The 20,310-nt window shown below is 39.1% G+C and overlaps 1 protein-coding gene across 1 annotated transcript in view; it reads right to left on the reverse strand.

Moving 5' to 3' along the window:
- The window catches only part of LOC308135903 (cadherin-12-like), a gene marked incomplete at both ends in the record, with an annotated part of 57,105 nt that extends 38,586 nt beyond the window's left edge, over positions 1–18,519 (reverse strand). The window contains 3 exons of the mRNA XM_080504056.1: positions 795–964; positions 1,991–2,115; positions 18,229–18,519. Of these exons, the coding sequence (XP_080360182.1) occupies positions 795–964; positions 1,991–2,115; positions 18,229–18,519 (586 nt within the window). The remainder of the gene's footprint in view (positions 1–794; positions 965–1,990; positions 2,116–18,228) is intronic.
- Positions 18,520–20,310: the final 1,791 nt, after the last annotated feature.

Consider the following 20,310-nt stretch of genomic DNA (forward strand, 5'->3'; position numbering starts at 1 on the left):
ATGAGATAAGTTCAATTGGGTGAAGATCCTGAGGCAATCATTCAATTTTATAATGTATAAAGTTTTGATGATTGAGCTATTCAAGTTTTAATCTTCGTTTTGTTTTATTTTGTGATACTTCTATGGTCTAATTGATTGGCATTAATATCTGAAAACATGCTTTCAAAAAGTTAGTAAAAGTGGATTTCTTTATTGCATAACAAGCTGAAGACATTGATCCATGATCTAAACACTCATCAGTTATGGTTATTTATTTGTATTTATTATATTTCAGGGATGTCAAACGCACTTCAGTTCAGGAGCCACATACAGTCCGATCTCATCTTGAGTGGGCTGGACGAGTAATATAGTACTGAAAAAGCCTTTAAATTTAAACTTTAAAGTTTTTCTTTCGTGAGACACAGCATGACCATGAGGAAAATGCCTATATTTTCAGAAAAAACAAACAATTACAACTGAAAATGACTACAATCTCAACATAAAGCCAAATTTAGTGAAACCTTCAGATGCAAAATACAGTGAACATTCTCTTATAGCTGCTGCATAATGCATGTTTTTACAAACTCACCCTGACAGCATGACATTGAGGCTAATGCTACTTTGCCATCTTTTATGTCAGCATCACCGATATCTCAGCTCGGGTCTGAGTGTTGTGTTATGTCTGCTATTCCTGAGAAATCTGTTAAGAGGTCAATGTTTATGACTCCACTGTTATAAGGCAGTGCCTAATTCTTGGAATACTAAGTCGTTTTTTTTTGTTTTTTTTAATGAATCTCAGCATTTGGAAGTTTCACCTGTTGGGGACATCTCTGGAACGCTGGCACTGTACGGTCCATCAAGGAATCGTGGCTCGTTGTCGTTGATGTCCTGTACCTTGATGATGAACTCTGACTCCGGCTCCAGTGGGACGCCTGTCTGAATGTCGACAGCTTGGGCCTTCAAGGTGTAGTAGGACTTCTCTTCCCTGCGAAAAACAAAAACAGGGAGTCCTTGATGCTTCTCAAAACAAGAAGAATAAGATCAAAGTCCATCAAGTTAATCAAGCAAGCAGAAATTAAGGAAATATTTTCCACTCATTAATCCTTTAGAAAGATAAAAGCCAGTAACAAACAAAACTAGACTTTTTTTTTTAGAAGCTTTTATGAATCTAAACCAGCTTAAGACCACATCAAGATGAACTTTAATATCCCAGAGAAGACATTTGAGGTGTGAAACATACATACGTATATACACAAGCATACACAAACGTATTTAAAGCCACACTGTACAACACGAATGTAATAAACATAAAGTCACAACATGAAGTTTGCTGTGTGCAGATTTCAAATGGAAAACGCAAGCTGAATTGCAGCCTACGACAGGAGTGGATGTGATTACACGAAAAATAACTCATCATAAACGTGAAACATGAACAGTGCCTTAGCCACTGTGGCATTTATGTTTTTGAAGAGAAATTCACCCTAACAAAGGAGGAAGAAGGGTTAGTATCCATAATTGCAACCTCTACTGAGAGAAAGCAGAGAGGTGTTGTGTGTTCATGTAACTGCAGGAATAATCTATAGTTTAAAAGTATAAGTGTAACAGATGCAATGGTTGAAGACTGACTGTTGATTTCAAAATACAATGTGAATATAGGCTAATACTAACGTGACTTCCAGTGTGGCGTCTTTCATTTTGCTCTCAGGAGACATCCAGGAGTGAAACGGCCGTTTAATGCTAAGTATACCTGATGACTGAGCACGATGACAGACTATAGCAGCACTGTAGCTATTTTCATAAATGGAAAAAGGTAATGGCAAGCTCACTGAAGCTTTAATAATTGTGACACTATTACAAATTCATCAGTTACTGGCACTTTCTTGACAAACGTAATGGTGTTACAGTTAGACCCTTTGTTCCCAAAGCTGATGCATCCGTGCATCTGATACCTATAATCTCTCCAGAAGAGATTCACTTCAGGCATTGCTGCTGCATTAGTGTGCATACTGACCTGTCGAGTCCCACCAGTGCATGTATATCTCCTGTAATTTCATCAATGGTGAAGATAGACCCGGCTCCTTCTCCTGACAGAGTGTACTTCACCCCACTGTCTCCATGGTCCATGTCCGTGTGCAGCTGTGGGACGGGAAAATGAACAATAACTACAAAGCATGGCAATGTTTTTGTTAATTGACGGGAGGTTTACGCCGTTAAAGTTTCCAGACTACGTTAGTGATTGGCCATTGCTGAATAGTGACAGGTGATGTGATCGCAGCTAGCATGGTCGCCAATGGGTAAATGTGACCGATCAATCAAAATCATGTCAAGACTTCTCATGCAGTAAAACAGGTTCCATGAGTAAAGGCAATTTAAAGTTTTATTCAGATCTCCGTTGCTTGATTGCTTATAGAATTAAAAAACAACTTCTTGTGCATGTCAATATTGATTTATAACTTCATTATTAGATTTTATCCACGTGACAATTTTTACTTAAAAAATGTTGGTATGTTGAGATCAACCAACCAACCACAATCCAACCTGTTGGATGAAATAAATATGTCAATATTTATCCAAGTCCAAATGAAATGATGGCCAGGAAGCTAACAAGACCTATAGGAAGACTATCTGCAGGCCAGCAACATGCAGCCGACCATACTGAAGTGCAGTTAAATCACAGTGACACGGTCCAACATTAGCTAATAGCTCCTGAAATATTCAGTATTTAATATATATTTGAAAGCGTAATGTTTTTTCTCAAGTACATGCGTGACTGAGATTTTAGGACACGAGTGGAGTTTCATGCATAAAAAAAAAGATATTAGCCTGTCATATTAGCCTGTGGTCTTAACTCAGCTATCAGAGCATTTCTGCTTCTTCCATTCAGAAGAAGTTGAGTCTCTTGTTAGTATCAATGTTTGTGCTTTTAAACAGGAACACAGTGTGGTATTCAACGATATCCATCGGTTATATTGTGCACAAATCACTTCAATAGGCAAGATGTCCCCGAGAAACTGCTACAGCAACAATTACAAGCTTCTGGATGGAAGTTTATTGTCTTTGGTATAAAGACAGACTGGTGTCGACAAAACATTTGGTCACATATAGCTGGAACTACAAAATGCAGCTCATTCATATTATAGTCAGAATAACTTGCCAAATTCTAGAACTTGTCTTTAATGTCGACACATTTCTACATTTGTTTACTATTCCATTCCCTGAACTGACTCATTACACAATACACACTAAAGTTGAAAGAAGATAAGTTATACAACTGTGTGCCCCTGGTGGTCAAATTAATACATTGCAGCTAATGTCATGCATTCTGACATGTTGGAAAATTTCATCTTGTGGACCGGATTGGACGTTGTTGTCCACTTCTGGCCGTAAATTGGACACCCAAGTTAAAGGCTTCCTGATTAAACATCTCACCAAAAAGGCCTTTTAAACGGTCAATCAAGAGATTAATAACAACCACTCAACCACTTTGAACGAGAGATGTTACTTGTCAATACTTTGTCTGTCAGCAAAACGGAAATTTTAGTTTTGATTAGTTTACAAGTATAATCAGGTGTTTAGTCCCTAAAATATATTGTGTGTACTCAGAGCCCATTGACTCATTCAATTACAATCCTGAGAATCTAAAAAAAAAAAGGTGTATCCACTGGTAAATGCAGTGAACAGGTGTTGCCTCTTTCCTAAAAGTAAAAGCTTTAATACCCCAGTTGTTCACTGTGAGACTGTGTTTGGTATGCAGACTAGAGTAGACTGTGTGAGGTCTTTTCAGGAAAAAACTAAATGAAAAGTGATGCCTCGCACTTTGAGAAACCCGCAGCATTGGATGGCTCTACAAATTGTATCGACTCCATTGAAGTGCAACATGGAAGACGTGGATCACTCCAGGGCAGGGTTCTTCAAGGTACTGGACACTGTGCAAGTTCACTGTGGTGACCAAGTTGAACATAACAGCCTAAAGACTTTGGAAAAGTTCGAAAGTGCATTCCTCACTGGGGGGTTGGATGACTCTCTTCATCAGTGTCCAGAGCTCAGTGCCGCTTCTCCCGTGCAGTTAGTTACCTCTCGAACATGAACATAAAACCTGCAGCAGCATTGAGGGAGCAGCAGAGACTTTCAGAGAGTTGAGGTCTGAAGGTTTGTTTCATCAAGTTGAAGTTTTCATCCCACTTCTGTTGGTGTTGTGAGGCCAAGGCTAACATGAGAAATGTTTTCAAGCGGAAATAAATACTTTGTTGCATTTTGGGAGTCGGTTTAAAACACGATGGTGGTTGGAGCCACCGCGAACGCAATAATAGTTCCCCGGGTGGAACTTTTTGAAAAAAAATCTTCACGCAGACAGCAAATAATGCTTCGAATGCACATGCGCATCATGGCTGCATAAATATTTCACGAGTCGGTGCACATTTGCAATAATGTACATATTTTAGTTTTAATGTCAAACTAATTTTTTTTTTGACTATTGTGTAATTGTGTAAAAAAAAAAGTCCATATGAAGGCATCCTTACATTAATCATACTACATTTAAGTGTTGTTTTATATTTTGACTTTACTATCTTTCGTTTGTTGTAAATGGCGCAAAATAAATGAAGATGTATTGGCATCATAAATTATTTCTCTGCAAAAGCTGTCAGACAGCTTATTGCTGGGACATACATTCAGTATTTTTACATGGACAATTAATAAAGGATTTTTTTTAGATTTGCTGATTGTTTACCATGAAAAAAGCAAAAGTGGGTTTGGAAAAGAGCGACTGCAGAATGAAAGTTATATATATATATATATATAGGGCCAACATCACTGCTTCCCCTTTTCATTTCAGAACAAAAGTACAGGTTGATTCATTTGGACATTAAAATTAAACAGTGTAGCACACATGTTTACTCATACAGGAAGGACATCCTACTACTCCCCACATTGTGAACACATTCAACCCCAACTGATCTGTTTGTGCCCCTTTTCTCTATTAATACAGATCAGCTAAACAACAACATAACCCTCCAACTTTAATTGCCATCTGTCTCACTGGTTCTTCTATTGCCAAAGGACTTAAATTATGGATGGCCTCATTACCTGTCCATGAGGCAAATCCGAGTCATTAGTGAACCGGCATCAGTAAACTGAAGGAGGATCTGTGGGATTTATTTGGAGAGTTTACGATGCAGATGTGCCACTGCACTGTGGGTTTTTGTTTGTTGAGAGTGACCCATTTATTTAGTGTCCGCAACCTGTGTGCTTGCATTGTATTTTGAAATTGAAGGAAGGATTTTTTTTTTTTTGGCAGTGAAATTTCATTCTATGGGTTAAATGTTAAGTGGGAAGGCAAAACATACATTCAGAATGAAGTAGAAAAAGAAAGAAACCTAAAACAAGATTGCTTGAATACTATCCCAAGATAAAATATGTAAAAATATCATACAAATATAAAATACCTAACAAGTACAAGGGAAATATGAAAAAGATGTGAAATGAACATACAGCATTACCTATGAATGACAAAAAAAAGCAACAAAGACTCGGGAGTTACCATTATTAAGTGTTGTTAATTATGTTTAAATAGTTGGATACATCATGGAATCAGAGTTTTACAAACATAGGTTACTGTACATTACATGCAGGTCTGCAAATGTGTGTGTTCATATACAACCAATTCCCCCAAAAAGGGTTTGAGGTTCCGTAAAAGCAGTCTAGATTTTGAGTAACTCGGTTGATGCAGGACTTCCTTCTTTACAGAAGTAATCTTACTATCTGTATTTGTACTCAAGTGGATAATATGAGTCTTGTCTAACCTCGAGTGACTCTATTTTCCTCATAGATCATTTCAGAGCAAAGAGAGAAACTGACATGAACCTCATGACATGTCCCATCGAACCTCATGCAAACTCCATATAGAAACAAAGTAATACAAAATAGACATCTGTAATGGCATGCAAAATACACACACTTATAAAAAATAAAATTAACTATGATTGTTATAGAAATGTCAAACCAACATCAAGGATTCAAACTGAACTGAAAAACATGGCTAAAATCCAATCAAGCAAAGAAAAACAACAACAACAATGTGACGCATCCAGTAACATACACAACAAAACATACACAATGAAAAGCAAATGAAGGGATGCAAAGTGAGCAGAAGGTGAAAAAGAGGAAGCAGAGATACTTAAATATCAACAAACATATCTAAAATGACAACAAACAACGAAAAAAGATCAAATGCTTGTAAGTACTAAAAAGGGGAAGCAAAATGAGAACTACATGACCGGAAATTGTTACAAAGAAGGATGTAAATTCACCAGAAGATATAGAAAACAACATAACACATCCGACAAGCATGAAATGATGCCAAACTACAACAACAAAGGGATGCAGAATGAGCACTAGCAGACAAGAAATGAAAAAATACCACACCACAAAAAAAAAGTGATCAGAAAACACAAAGTGAACAAGAGGAGATAAAACAACAGCCTCGTCAAGTCGACATAAATCCCAAAGAAGAATGTATACAACTTTGATTACCATAAGAGACTGATATATAAGCAATGTGATGAAGAAACGTAAAAAAATGGATCCAAAATGAGCTCGACAAGAAGAAGAGATGGCCACAAATGACCAGAAGGTGATGAAAGAAGTGTAAAATGACTGCACAGGCATTTCATTGGGATGCAAAATGAGCAGCAGGAGACAAAAAAAAAAGGATGTAATCCCTTATTAAAGATGTGTAAAAACAAAGCCCTCCAAATACCAGCTCTTTGAACATGCAGATGATCGGAACATCATTTTGACTGATTGAGGATCATTGCATTAATAAATGATAATATCAACACTGACAGCAGCTTTAGCAGCTAATTAAGCTTCTCTCTCACCAGTCTCATCATTACACCTACTTACATCACTCTATCTCAGACGTTAATTACTCAGACTTGTCTTCTTTTCACGAGCCATTCATAACCATAATGACATGCAGAGTCTCCGGGTTGGTTTCATTACTGAGGTTTCTCTTTATTGCAGTGACGAAAAAAAGGTCTCCATTCATCTTTAACTGTATCACACATCTTAGGCGCACCCATCGTTGTCGGAATGGGTGTCCTAAAAAGGGCGGGCAAGGGAGGGAAATCTTGTTTGTTTTCTATTTATGAGTATCTTTTGGTGACCATATTATCTTGGGAGCATTGCTCTTCAGTGACGGGTGGAAGTACCACAGCAAAGGTTGGGCAGACATATATAATGAGGACAATAATGTCATATATCCACACCTCAAAAGGATTTGAGAGCCACAACATGCACTGAAGCATAACTGAAGCTTTCATTGGTTAGATCATGACTCATAGGAATGTCACCGAGCTTAAATAGGGATGCTACTTCAGAGAGTGAATTATTTAAATGCATCCATTAGACGTTGAAAGACAATCTTAATTGCAGATTAACGTGAGAGATGACAAGAGTAACAAACGTGCATTAAGCTGCAATCAAAGGGTTGACTTGTTAAACTTATCAAAAAAATGGCGTTAAACAGGAAACAAAAGCAAGTTTTAAACCAGGCCATCTTTGTGAAAAAATACAAAAGAACAAAATTACACCAAACTTTAACTTCGGCCTCGTTTACATGACAATTTCAAATGTTTTGTCAAGGCGGACATATTTAGCTTGAGATAGTTCAGGATTAATTAGGCATTTATCAATTACAAAAACATTTAATGAAATAACTGTTGTAGTAACTGTTGAGACAAAAGCTTTGACTGATTCTGAAAGTCAGCTGTTAGCGGGACAGAGAATTAGACCCTGTTTACACAACAATGCTTCAAATGAAAACATCTTTTTGCATTTTCGTTTAGAAAGGTTTTGTGTTTACATGGTGGCATATCAAAAATGATGTCTGTTTTTCATGGAAACAGCATAAACGCCATTTTCAGTCAACCCAAGCACCCTTATACAGAGAGGCTTAGCGCCATTTTGGGAGCGTTGGTCTTGTCGTCATGAAGTGGATTTATGCCCAGATGGTTTTCTTCAGATATATACAAAAAACACAAAAGAACATAATTTCTATCCTCTATCCAGCTGTGAACATTTTAACAAATATGAATAGGAAGAATATAACTCATACAACAGATTAAGGACTCACACCATACCTTGAAACCAAAAACGGAATACATATAAGCGAGGGTTATGTGCACAGAGGAGGTGACCCTGACAAACCAAAATGAAATGAAGCTGCAAACATAACGACAGCTGGTGTCTCCACCATGCAGCAACCCCTCCAAAGGTCATCCATCTCTTCATCCATCTTCTATACAGCTTCATCAAACAAGAATGAATGAGGAAAGAAAAACACGGGCTTGCATGTGTGCAGGAGGGCTGTGTTGATTCCAAACTGGCCGGACTTGAACTCGGAATTTTATCCCCGTGACACATGAGAGCGCTAACCACTAATCTTGTTAGCGTGTTCATATTCAACCTGCAGTTCCTTTAAGGTTCCTCTAACTTAATAACACGCTGAGAGGTACTCCCAACTGTCGTAGTGGTGAGGCTCTTCATTTCCAAGTTAAACACTACATCTGCTGATTTTGACTGATGATTCAAGTCAGATTGCAGCAAATCCACACAACACTGTGGACATTGTTGTTATTGTTTAACTACTTGCACATGTACAGAAGAACTATTTACTAAGGCCGTGGTGCGAATGCCCACCAGCAGCGTTGCGTCTGACCATTTCGAAAAAGTTCCACCTTGGAAGCAATTTTCAAAAAGTTGTGTTTTCAGCAGTTCCAAGTGTCGGTGTCATCTGAACAGACATCCAAAATGCAATGAAAGTTTTTCATTTTCACTTGTAAATGGGGCCTTAAAGCACCTCAACAACTGTTTTCGGCACCATAAAATTCACGACAAAGCGGTGAGGCTACAGGGAGGAGTCGCTGATTGTTACAATGGCGACACGACTGCTTGGGTTTTACTCATGGCATCTTCTGCGAGCACACCTGGGATTTATTTACCTGCGATTCCTGTGCCTGTCTCGCATTGGAGGGCAGCCAAAAAGTTGACTCACAGCTCAATACTCTGTGTGAGCACCGCTGATCTCGGAGTTCACACCGGAGAGCAATTACTGTGGTCACATCAGTCACACTGAAGGAGATAAAGAACCAAAGCCAGTTTAACTCCATTTGCCTGAACAGATGTAGCTGTAATTCTTTTTCCACTTTGTAGCCTTATTATACAATCAAGTGTTGAAGTCACTTTAACTGATGATTATGGAATTTCTTCAATCCCCCCAAAACATTTTCATGGGATATCCAAATATTTTGACACCTCTATTTTTATGATTCATATGGTAAAATGATTCTTTTTTAAATAAACTTGTGTTGCATTTTAATTCAAAGAGAGAATATGAAGTATCGACAGAGTACTCTCAGTTCATTTGAAAAAAGGTTTCCATTTGGATGCCTGTGATCGTTTCCAAGAGAGCAGAGACGGCTGCAATAATAAAGGCTGCCGAAGGTGTGGATTACAAAAAGAAATAAAAATTGCTGTGATACAGCTATACCTCACTATATTTCCAAACATAATGAAAAACCCGGCGATGCAAAGAAAAAATGGTGATAGCAACAAAACGCTGTTTGCGCTGAGCCGGAGAAAGTACAAACGTTTCTGGGACTTAACAATTAATGTGTTGTTTCTATACCATTTTCAATTTGAAAAAGGGCTTAAATTAGAGATGAATGCAGACCCAGATCGCTGTTAGCCATACAATTAGCATGTAGAGTCACTCGTGTATAAGCTCTGAAACTGTTTAGCATGTAGCATGTGGCATGGCTCAGAGTAAAGTTGTCCTGGATGCACTGAGCAGTTAAACTATTGAGCAATATTGGGCTAACTCTGATGGTCTGAATGTCACTGGTGATTAAGTTGCTGATGTTGTACTCACGTAGTGCTCGCTGGGTTGTAACGCTGATCTTTTGCAAGTTCTTTGTGCAATACTGGACCCAATACCCAATGCTGGTATCAGTATCAGTGCATCCCTCGTGAAAATTGTTTCTTTGTCATTGTCATCATTGATGTTTTACAACCATCCTTCCTGACAATACAAGATAAAATACAAAAGCACCCTGCTGGCAAACTTTCTATTCACTAATGTAATAATAATGTACAATAACATGGAAATATCTAGCCTTTTTTCCCCCAGCAGTACACATTCTACACATATAACAGAATCGCTCCAAAAGTAAAACATCCAGCTGCTAAAATAGGCTGCCTTCAGACCACATCATTTGATTTGATGTTACTTTTGGAAGATTTTCAATTCAATAGTTATTTCATTTGTTCATGTCATGCCCATATTTTTATCTTTATTTATTTTTTTTTAACAATTTCTACACTGGACCTATTTTGGAGGTATTGGATGTTACAAAACATTCCCATGCCTCCAATTGCACACACCTGTGGGTTAGTTCATATTTACAGCTTTATACAACATGAATTTTTCACTAGCAGCATTTCAATATTTGACAACTGCTGTTTGTATTTTGTGTTGCCTCACAATGACCCCCCCCCCCCAAAAAAAAAGAACGAGCAACACAGAAGAAGTCACATTCAGCACACTTCTCCTCAGATTGCAGAACTAATCCCAAATCGTTTCAGCTACAATGACTTCAGAAAGTAAAGACTCCACAATAGGGACAAAGCAGTTGTACACACTCATACACACACTGTTTTGCAAGCTTTGCACTCTGGAAAATATGGCCATATTTGTCACGGATGACCGGGGCCGAGAGAAATCCAACCTCGACCTGAGCTCAGCTGAGTGTCAGCAGGCAGATGTCTTTTCCACGGTGTGTGTGTCCGTGCTGTGCTGGGTAAAGTAGCGCTTCCCGCAGAGGTGTTCATGCAGTGGAAGAGCGACTTGGTGAGTTCCACCACTTATGCAGAACCTAACAGTCTTCTTCACTCCTTCACCTTCAAAGCTTTCTCCCCTTGGAGCACGCTCTATATTTCCAGCAACAGATCAATCCATGGGGAGGCACTGGCTGAAGAGCAGATGTTGTGTTTATGATAGGAAAGGCAATGGAGTGACTCTGTTAAATGACCCTGACATTAATCCACACCAGTACAGAAACAAGGTAAAGAACACCCTCTGACAAATAAGTGTAGACCTGCATTACAAAAAAATTTATAATGCCTCAGATGCTGTCAGTCGGTGACAGGTCAAGATTGCCCAGACTCTTAGTCCCCATTTACACGGCAATGATGATTCGAGTGAAAAGATTTTGTGATTTCATTTACATGTTAGCATTTCGAAAATAATGTCCGTTACACGGAAATGACAGAAACATTGACAACAATGTAGTTAGTCAGGCCACAAGTTGACACGTACATGCAAGCAGAAAACAAATTAAAACTTAATAATGGTCAGTACACAGACATTTGTATGGGCAGATGATCACTTTCCCACACTTGCTGTATTTTACACCGTGTGCATTCCAGAGGCGCATTGATTTTGACCTGTTTGTGCTTCATATATATTATAGTTTTACCTGATTATATTTTGTTTTTGTATTGTTGTGGGGTTTTCTTGCATTCTACATCTTTTCACAGAAGAGCGCCACACTGTGACCATCTGGAAACACAAAAATGTGAGGAAAATACACAATTTCCCAATATTTTTCACCTGGAATTCCACCGAAAAACTGGTTTGTGTAGAGAATGTTGCAACAATGTCACACAAACTCTTTGATTGCATTAAGACACCCCAAACCCACACATGACACTCAAATAATACACATTTCAGATTTGCACAACATTTGACAACTGAAATTCGAAGAGTGCTGTAAGTTCCTGAAACTTAAAATTGATGAAACAAAAATTTCGAAACCTCTGCAAATGTTTTCCAGATATTTCAGAAGAACCTTTGTAATTACAAATATCTATTGTAGCCCATTGTGATAAGAACTTAGGTTTCACTAGGTCACTTTAAACCACATACACTGGTCAGACTCAAATAATAATAATAATAAACTATATTATCTCTTCATCATGGTGTCTGTTAGTTGGTGACATATTAGGTACTTCAGTCCTCAATGTTCATGTATCCAAAAAAGGAAAAATGAGCAATCATAACTTTTCAAGTGAGTTTTTGTGGGCTGTTTCACGTCTGCAATGGTCAACATCTATCAAAATTGGGCCACAGGAGGAAAAGTGAAGAACCAGGCACAGAGTCATGCATGGCCAAGTTTCACTGATGCGGGTGGGGAGTGACAGCCGGCTCATACTGTCTGATCCAACAGATGAGCAACTGCACCTCAAACTGCTTGAGAGGGCAAATGCTGGGTCTGACAGGTGTCAGAATGTGAGTTAACCTCATCACCCCGAAAAAGACGATAGGAATTCCACAGAAACACCCCACTCTGAACAATTTTGAGCTAATCTGGCCAGTCTGACCCAGTTTTGACGTAATTCCCGTTCCACTGATCATTTCCAGTTCAGTTTGGTGTGGCCCCATTTTCTCTTGCCCCTTGTGGATTCACAGATACAGTCTTGTAGTCTTCTAGACAGTCTTGTCATATAGTCTTGGGGTTTCCTGAGCATGTGCCCCTCTACTTCCTTCTCAATAGTTCAGATGCTATTCTTTGCTAGTTGGTACGCTCATATTTATTATGAGGCCGGATGTCGTATAACACACAACCAATAAAGTGCTTATATATGGTGCTTTTTAAATGTGTGAGCAGTCCCATAGCGCTTTACATCGTTCATCACATTCACCCATTCACACACAAAAATGGAGGCTGTGCAAAGTCATGCAAGGCGCTATATCAATGGGAGCAATTTGGGGTTCAGTATCTTGCCGCAGGACACTTCGACATGTAGACATGTGGAGATGGAAATTGAATCTATAACCTTCCGATTGGGAGATGACCACTCTACCAGTGATCCAATAAATCTTAGTTTGTTAAGTAAATAACAAACCAAACAGTATGAGGTATTTGGTCATAATCTTATGACGTACCAGTGATGACAAAATCCAAAACAATATATTGCACCCGGAGAAATGAGGCACTGATAGAACAAACTTGATTATGTACACTCTACAACGTAAGACATTCTTGCACTTGAATGGTTCGGAGGATTGGGGGATTTACGACAAGCAGACAGTACACACTAGCAACCAAACATGTCCTTCATTTGTGTGCCCCCCTTGCCTCTTAGGGTTAATTGGTAATTGATAAGATGTGTATTGGAGCTCTTTTGAGCCACGCAGCACTGACGCCCTGCTTTAAGCCTTTAAGACTTGCCCTCACAGATCCAACTTGAGGCTTTGGGCACTAAAAGCTCCGGCTGCGACTCCTCATGGCATGGGGTCATTTGGTTCCCCACTGGCTGCCTCCTCCGGTGATAATCAAGCTGTGACCATACTATTAGCACCAACAGCAGATTAATCAGGCGTCCTCAGGCACAAGTCCTCTCTGGCTACTCACCAGCGGAGCCAAACACGTTCAGTGTGACTCTGTAACCCGAGTTTCAATGTTTGCTTTCTGGCTGCTGCAGAACTTGAAAACATATGAGCACTGTCTTCATCAGCAACTACTACTTAGCAGAAATGTCAATAAATAGAATGATGTCTATCAAACAGCCTGCAGGTGCTTCAATTAAAAATGTGTTTTTGACCACATCGACAATTTTCCTGACAATAAGAAGTCAGTTGCTTGGCCTTCGAACAGTGATATTAAAATGTAAAGGAGGAACTATCCAGAAAAATACTACATATTTTTCTAACATTTCAGTAGTTTGGAAAACATTAAATCAGAGCCATTTACTTCTAAGTATATCTTAAAACATTGCCCCATCACAACTGAAGACGACCCAGTCAACATTTTGTGTGTCTCTAGACAGGACCTTGGCTATAAAGAGCTGATTACAGACTGGATTATTATGCTGTGCCTGGCGGTCGCTAACAGACTGCTGATGGTGAGAGTGCAGCAGGGAATTGTTTATGGATTCGTGAGCCAAGAAATCGTTTGTGTTTAAAGGTGTGCAGCCAGCTACCTTCTTATTGGAGAAGCCAACAAGAGCACAAAGTCAGAAGAAGTAGAGTTAATGTGTGCAATGTCTGGATATTTTCTGGGATAAAGGAACACTTTAACCAACCAATGTCATTGGCGACAAGCTCACAATATTTAAATATTTAAGCCCTCCCGTTGTTGCTTTGCACACACTGGTCAATAAATGCAGTTTATTGAAGTGTCAGCGCACTACACAGCACCCTGGTCTTCTCATGAGTTGCAGACGCTCTTCTCTGTGAGAGGAGGCGGTTCAGTGGGAGCTGGATGCTGCTGTTCAGAATGAGAAAGTTTTCCAAGCTGTCACAGAGAATGGAGGCTCACGGCTTTGCTCGGAAGGGCACTTGAGCGGTGCTGCAACAAATGTGCTCCATGTTGGTCCCTCGTTTACTGTTGTGTAATGAGGTCACATACATTGTGTCATTACACCTTGCTCACGACTCCGCCTACATCTTAACAGTACTCTCTGCGGTGGGATTGCACAACAGATTTGGGTCTCCGTGCCTTACTGTACAGTGCCATACGGTCACATACTGCACAGTGGAAACGATGGTTTATGGTTGGAGAGTCCCCGTAATAGCAGTTCAACTTCCTCATCTGTCCATATAAATGTCAGCATTGTTAATGTTAACAGCATATTGAACCATAATTCAAACAAATACTTTGCCGTTTATACCGGATTACAACACATTTTTGATGCGTCCCTTATTTTATTCAATTCAATAATAAAATCATTGACATTTAACATTTAATTTAGGTTTCTGTCTTTCACAGCACTTCCAAGACGTGGCCGAAATTGCAACATGATTGGATAGAATATGCTAATCAGAATGACTCTGTGCGAGTCTTTGATTGGCGTTTAGAGTTGGGGGGTTTTTTGCGCATTTGTGGCAGTCAGGCCAGGAGGAATAGATTTTTTGTTTACTCAGATTACGTTTTTTCTGTGCTCAACATTTCAAACTGCACACTCAGGATTGTGGCACAATTATAATTCCATCGTCCTCCAGGAAAACCTAAACCTAAGTCACACAATAAGTCATACCAGTGTTCCAGGTTGAGACTGACAGCCATACAAATCCTTGATTTTGATTGACACAGCAGTAATTGTGTTAAATTCTCAAATGAGTGCTGAAATATATATATGGTTCAGGCATACAGATGCTACTTTGAATAGCTACTGACTGTCCTTGTTTGTTATAAACTCCGACAGTGTGTCACAATCCTGTTTTTTCTTGTATATTTACATCAACTGCATCATTTTTTCGGGATAAAATAAGGACAATAATAGTTGTTTTACACATGCTAATACCCTAAAACTTTTACTTTGCATTTACAAGATGTTTGCACATGAAAATGGATCACTTTCTTCACATTTTGAGGGTCATTTTACATGACAATGGTGCTCGAAGCTACTGAAAATACAACTTTTGCAAGGTGGATGTTTAAAAAAAAAAAAAAAAAACGATTCTAAAACTATTTTGCTTGTGCACCACGGCTGTAGTAGTTCTACACATGCATGAATAGATGAACAATAATGACAATAGCAGCCCACAGAGTGTCATGACTCCCAGGCTCCTGGTACTTGGTAGATCTTGTGGAAAAAACGTTTCTGTCGTGTAAATGTGGCCAACGATAACTGATGAAGTGCGAGGACATTTTCTTCACCAGAGCCTTTAAAAACACTCATTTGATTACCTAAATTTTCTTAAAACCGGCTCGAGCTATTTGATACATCAGAAGCAAGCAAACAGCAGTGCTTAGAAATGGATGAAGTGTTCATTGTATTCATCAATCACTCATAACAGGATAGCATAACTTCTAGTCAATAACCCTGTCTGGTATGTCTATTCACCAGCCACATCACATTACTCCTGTCTTCTTGTCCATAACCCTGCTGTCAAACCAAACAGATGAGAGCAATATTCAGTATTCAGCGAGGCCATTACTTTTTTTATCAGGAGTGTGAATGTGCTTTTTTTTTTATCAGCTGCATGAGCAGTTGCAGGTTTTGTTTAAAAGCGGACCAAAATGAACTTTGGTGTTTGACAGGAGGAGTTTTAAGAGAAGATGTAATTACAGACAATAAAGAGGATCATCTTCACTCTTCTAGCTTCAGATATGATCTAGTAGAGTGGCCATGCACGTAGAATGGCCACGCACACTGAAGGTTAAGGGTCATTGTGGGCATCTGGGGTTCTCCTAAGCCTTTTGCTGAAAGTGAAGTAATTTCACTTGTTATTTTATCAGCTCCCCTGCCTTGCTCCCTCTTCTTGGATGTTGTCTTCAATTACGAAGCAGCCCAGCCATCGATCCTGGAGACAGACTCTGTAGAGAGGAGACTGAGACTACAAAGCGGAGCGGGAGGTGTCAGAACTCAGTTCTTAGTTTGACCCCGAACCCTCGGAAACCACTGCCAAGCCAACATTGAGGTCACTGAAGATAAAACTTGTGAAAGTGGGGTTGAGTCTAGCTAAAACATTAATTTAGAATGGTTTAATTATGGTGGGCAAAAGTGGAGCCTTTGTAAAGCCTGCCAAATGGCATTTTCCACACTAATATATTGTGCTTTCAGTGTGCATATGTGTTGTGGGTGATCGAGTAGCAACAATACCATGAGTGGCATGCACAAATTGTTTTGCATTCATTACGGCCTGTTTACATGAGAGCAATCCGCTGGATAATGTGTGTGCTTGTTCCTCCATGAAATGATTGGATAAAAACACAAAGAGAACCAAGAAAAACACAATTTAGGAAGTGTATCACAAAGTCACAGCTATGGAATGAAGTAGAGCAACAAAAAAAAACATTCAGATAAGATTTAAAATCCTAAAAAGATGTTCATAAAGTCTGTCAATAAAAGTCACAGAAGCAAGCTGAGGAAATGGTTCTGAGCACAATAACAGTAACATCTCCACAAGATGTGATCATGAACAACGCAAACATTGTCAGATTTTGTAAAATGGGTCCCAGTGTGTTCTGTTCAGTGGGAACCGAGTCCAAATGGCTCATTGAGTGTTGAAGGTTGTCGAATGAGTTGAAAACATGGCCCTGCTAGTTCTTGAGCTATAGGCTGACCTAAGTCCAATATCTGACCTCAATCTAGCACCAAGTACAGCTTTAATTGGCTCTGCCAAGTTTATTTGACTTCTCATTCACAGACTGCAGAGCAGCTCCCAGTGTGTCAAAGGTTCTGATCATTATTTTCATCAAGGAGACAAACTGGAGACTTCACCACTTCACTCCGTGTTTCGATTGTTTTTATCAGAGCCATCTCAGTGAAGATCATTTCATATTTCAGTTTTTTTTTTCATGTTTATTGCTGTGAAGATGGGGCACATTGTGCCAACTTTCATATTCTGAATTGGTTGTTTCTTATTTGTTTGACAACGACAAACTCAAGTCAATGAAGGACAACAGAATATCTTCTCATTGTAAAACTTGGTTTGACAAGACTTGATGGAAAGGGCAACTTTGTACCCATTTAACTAACATTGTTTCAAGGGAAAAGCTTGTCTGTTACCATGGAAGCAACAGAAACTTTGAAAATGATGTAGTTGGCATGCCAGGGCATGAGTTGGCGCTGTTGGTAGTTTTTGTAATGAAACTACACGCACACACATTTGTGCAGAAAATTATGCACTATAAACATTAACAATGTATATGGCCATTACACGAAGTGGGATTTCTATCACAGTGACTCAACTATAAAACTACCAAGTCACAGGAGCCTATGGACTGTGAGTCATGACACTCTGGAGGCCGCCATTGTTGTTATTGCTTATCTACTCGTCTATTTTCAACTGAAAATGTCATGTAAACAGGGCCTTTATTTGACTCAGTACTGATGCACCACTTCGCAGTATAGATTGGGTGATGAAGTAATGGCACACCCTCCTCTACCTCTCATTGGCTCGTGCTTTTTGCAGTTACTGATTTAATTGGTGGACTGTGCAGCATGAGGGCTCACGAGTGAATATCATTAACTGGTAAATTATACGAAATGATGTGACTATGTACGGACTTCCGCTAAATAGTTGTCTTTCATGCCACCGGTTCTTTAAAAAAAAAAAAAGGCGTTCTGGCTGCTTTAAAAGAAGGTAAAAATCAGAAGTATATCCACATCTCCTGGGACCACAACCCCACTGATAAGACTGAAACATTGTTATCGCAAAATAATTCAAATTTACTTTACCTTCCCAACATACTGTGGTTCAGACCCCATATACTCCTCCAGGACGAAAAACTGGTTCCACACCCAGCCTCTTTTGATCCGCTGAACTCTTGACCTTCCATGTCTCATTAGCCTCGTCCCGCCCTCTGATGACGTTGCTCTAACCAAAAACTGCCTCATTCTCTGGCTTCCCGTCGCTGCCCTGGACGACGTCACCGTCTCGCTGTTCGTCTGCGGTGAGATTTGGAAGCTGTAGTCCCATAGCAAACAGGAGCCCACCACAAATATCGTGACATATTTCCTTGTGATCATCAGGGAGTGCCGTGAAATAAGTTAAATACGTGGTTTTTTTTAAAAGAAAAAAAAAATTGTGAAAAAGTTCAAAAGTAGTATATTTCCAGGGTGGAAAAAAACATACATCCAAAGCCGGATCTGCTCTTCCAGTCAGCATCAAACTCTGTGGTAGTATTCCAACGTGATTCCAAACGTAATCTGCTATTACACTGCAGGACAGGAGTTGCTGAAAATCGTCATCTTCAGTATCGGAGACTTCTTGATTTCCTCAAAGAGATTGAAAGTGAATTGTCTTTGGTTGTCATCAGTTCCGTCAGATCAGCTTGCTTGTAAAGGAATCAGGACTTCTTTTGTTTTGATTCTCACCACAAATACCTGAAAGAAATCATAGAGAGAACACGCAGATGTTCATTAAATTTGTCTTAGAATTTTTCAGAATGGCTGAAAAGTTTTGTACAATGTCAATATAATCAAAATATAAAAGAAGAGCAAACATTTGAAGCCGCTGTTTTGTTAAAAAAAAAAAACCTATAGCAGTTAGTCGTAGTATTGAGCTAAGATTGAATTTGATGCCTGTTTGAAAAGTTCTTTTCATATGTGATGCATCAGTTCTTCAAACTACACAGTACAAATATAGAAATATAGACCCAAGTAGGCCAAACGTTGAAGGTTTAAAAACTTTTTTTCCCCATGGTTGCCCAGTATATTATAGGATTCCATCAGCTCACAACTTTGAGATCAAATTTTGGTGATATTTATATCTCATCTTGATCTTTGAAGTGTTTGAACTCCAAACACATCTGTTTAGTAGCACCTGTTGTCAGATAGGTTTGGAAGTGGTTGAGCCTTGTCTTTGTACTATTGCTGCAATGTTTTTAATTGTATTAAAAAAGAAAAAAGAACACATTTATAAAGCCTTTCAAATCCTAAAGCACAATTTAAAATTTTGCTCATTCCATTATGCTTCTTGAAATTCTGTCCATATATATTGATTCAGTTGTTTCTTTTTCTGTGAAGCCTTCATGTTCGTCCGGGCATGTGTTTGTTCATCTGGTGCTTTTTCTTTCTACATAAATCACAAGACAGATAACTTTATAGTATTATTTAAAATGTATTTGATACTCATTTTCATGTTAAAATGGAAAAAACAAACAACAGCACCAATTCATGGCCTGACATGCCAACATCCATTTTTTGTGTTGCATTACTACCATTCCTGTATAAACAGACCTCATTTTCAAAGCGTTGCTATGTAAATGCCAAACTTTTCTAAAATTGTCATGCTGATGAGGCCTGAATCCCCTTGTTCTGTGACTAATACACTGTTATTTTCCCCTCGTTAACTTGATCAAAAATTCAATAAAGTCGAGAAAAAAATGGGTAGAAGGATGAACCGATGGACGATAATAGAGAGATCAATAATAGATGAATGTTTAAGATTAAAACTTCCTATAGAATAGAAAATTCTAACAGAGGTCTATAACTTCATTAGATCCCACCAGCTTGACTGAAGCAAGAAAGCCGTTCATGTGATCTCATTATGCAGCCACTCCAGGAAGTATTCTACGCAACGCTCGTTCTTTTGACACCACTCTAATGTATGCTGGACATCTGGAGGTGTTGCGAAGCACTTGCTGGGTCTGAGCGGCTGCCATCACTGTCACCGACTCATCAGGCCAAAACAGCAACAATCCCAAATCAGATCGCAGGACTCTAATTAGAAAAAGGCTTTAGCCGGGGAAGTTGGCAGCCTTAGTGGATTAGAGTGACAGCTGATGCACGTGCAGGAGTTGATGAATTTCCCCTTAC

Source organism: Blennius ocellaris (genome assembly GCF_963422515.1).
Source record: "Blennius ocellaris genome assembly, chromosome: 10".
NCBI lineage: Eukaryota > Metazoa > Chordata > Actinopteri > Blenniiformes > Blenniidae > Blennius > Blennius ocellaris.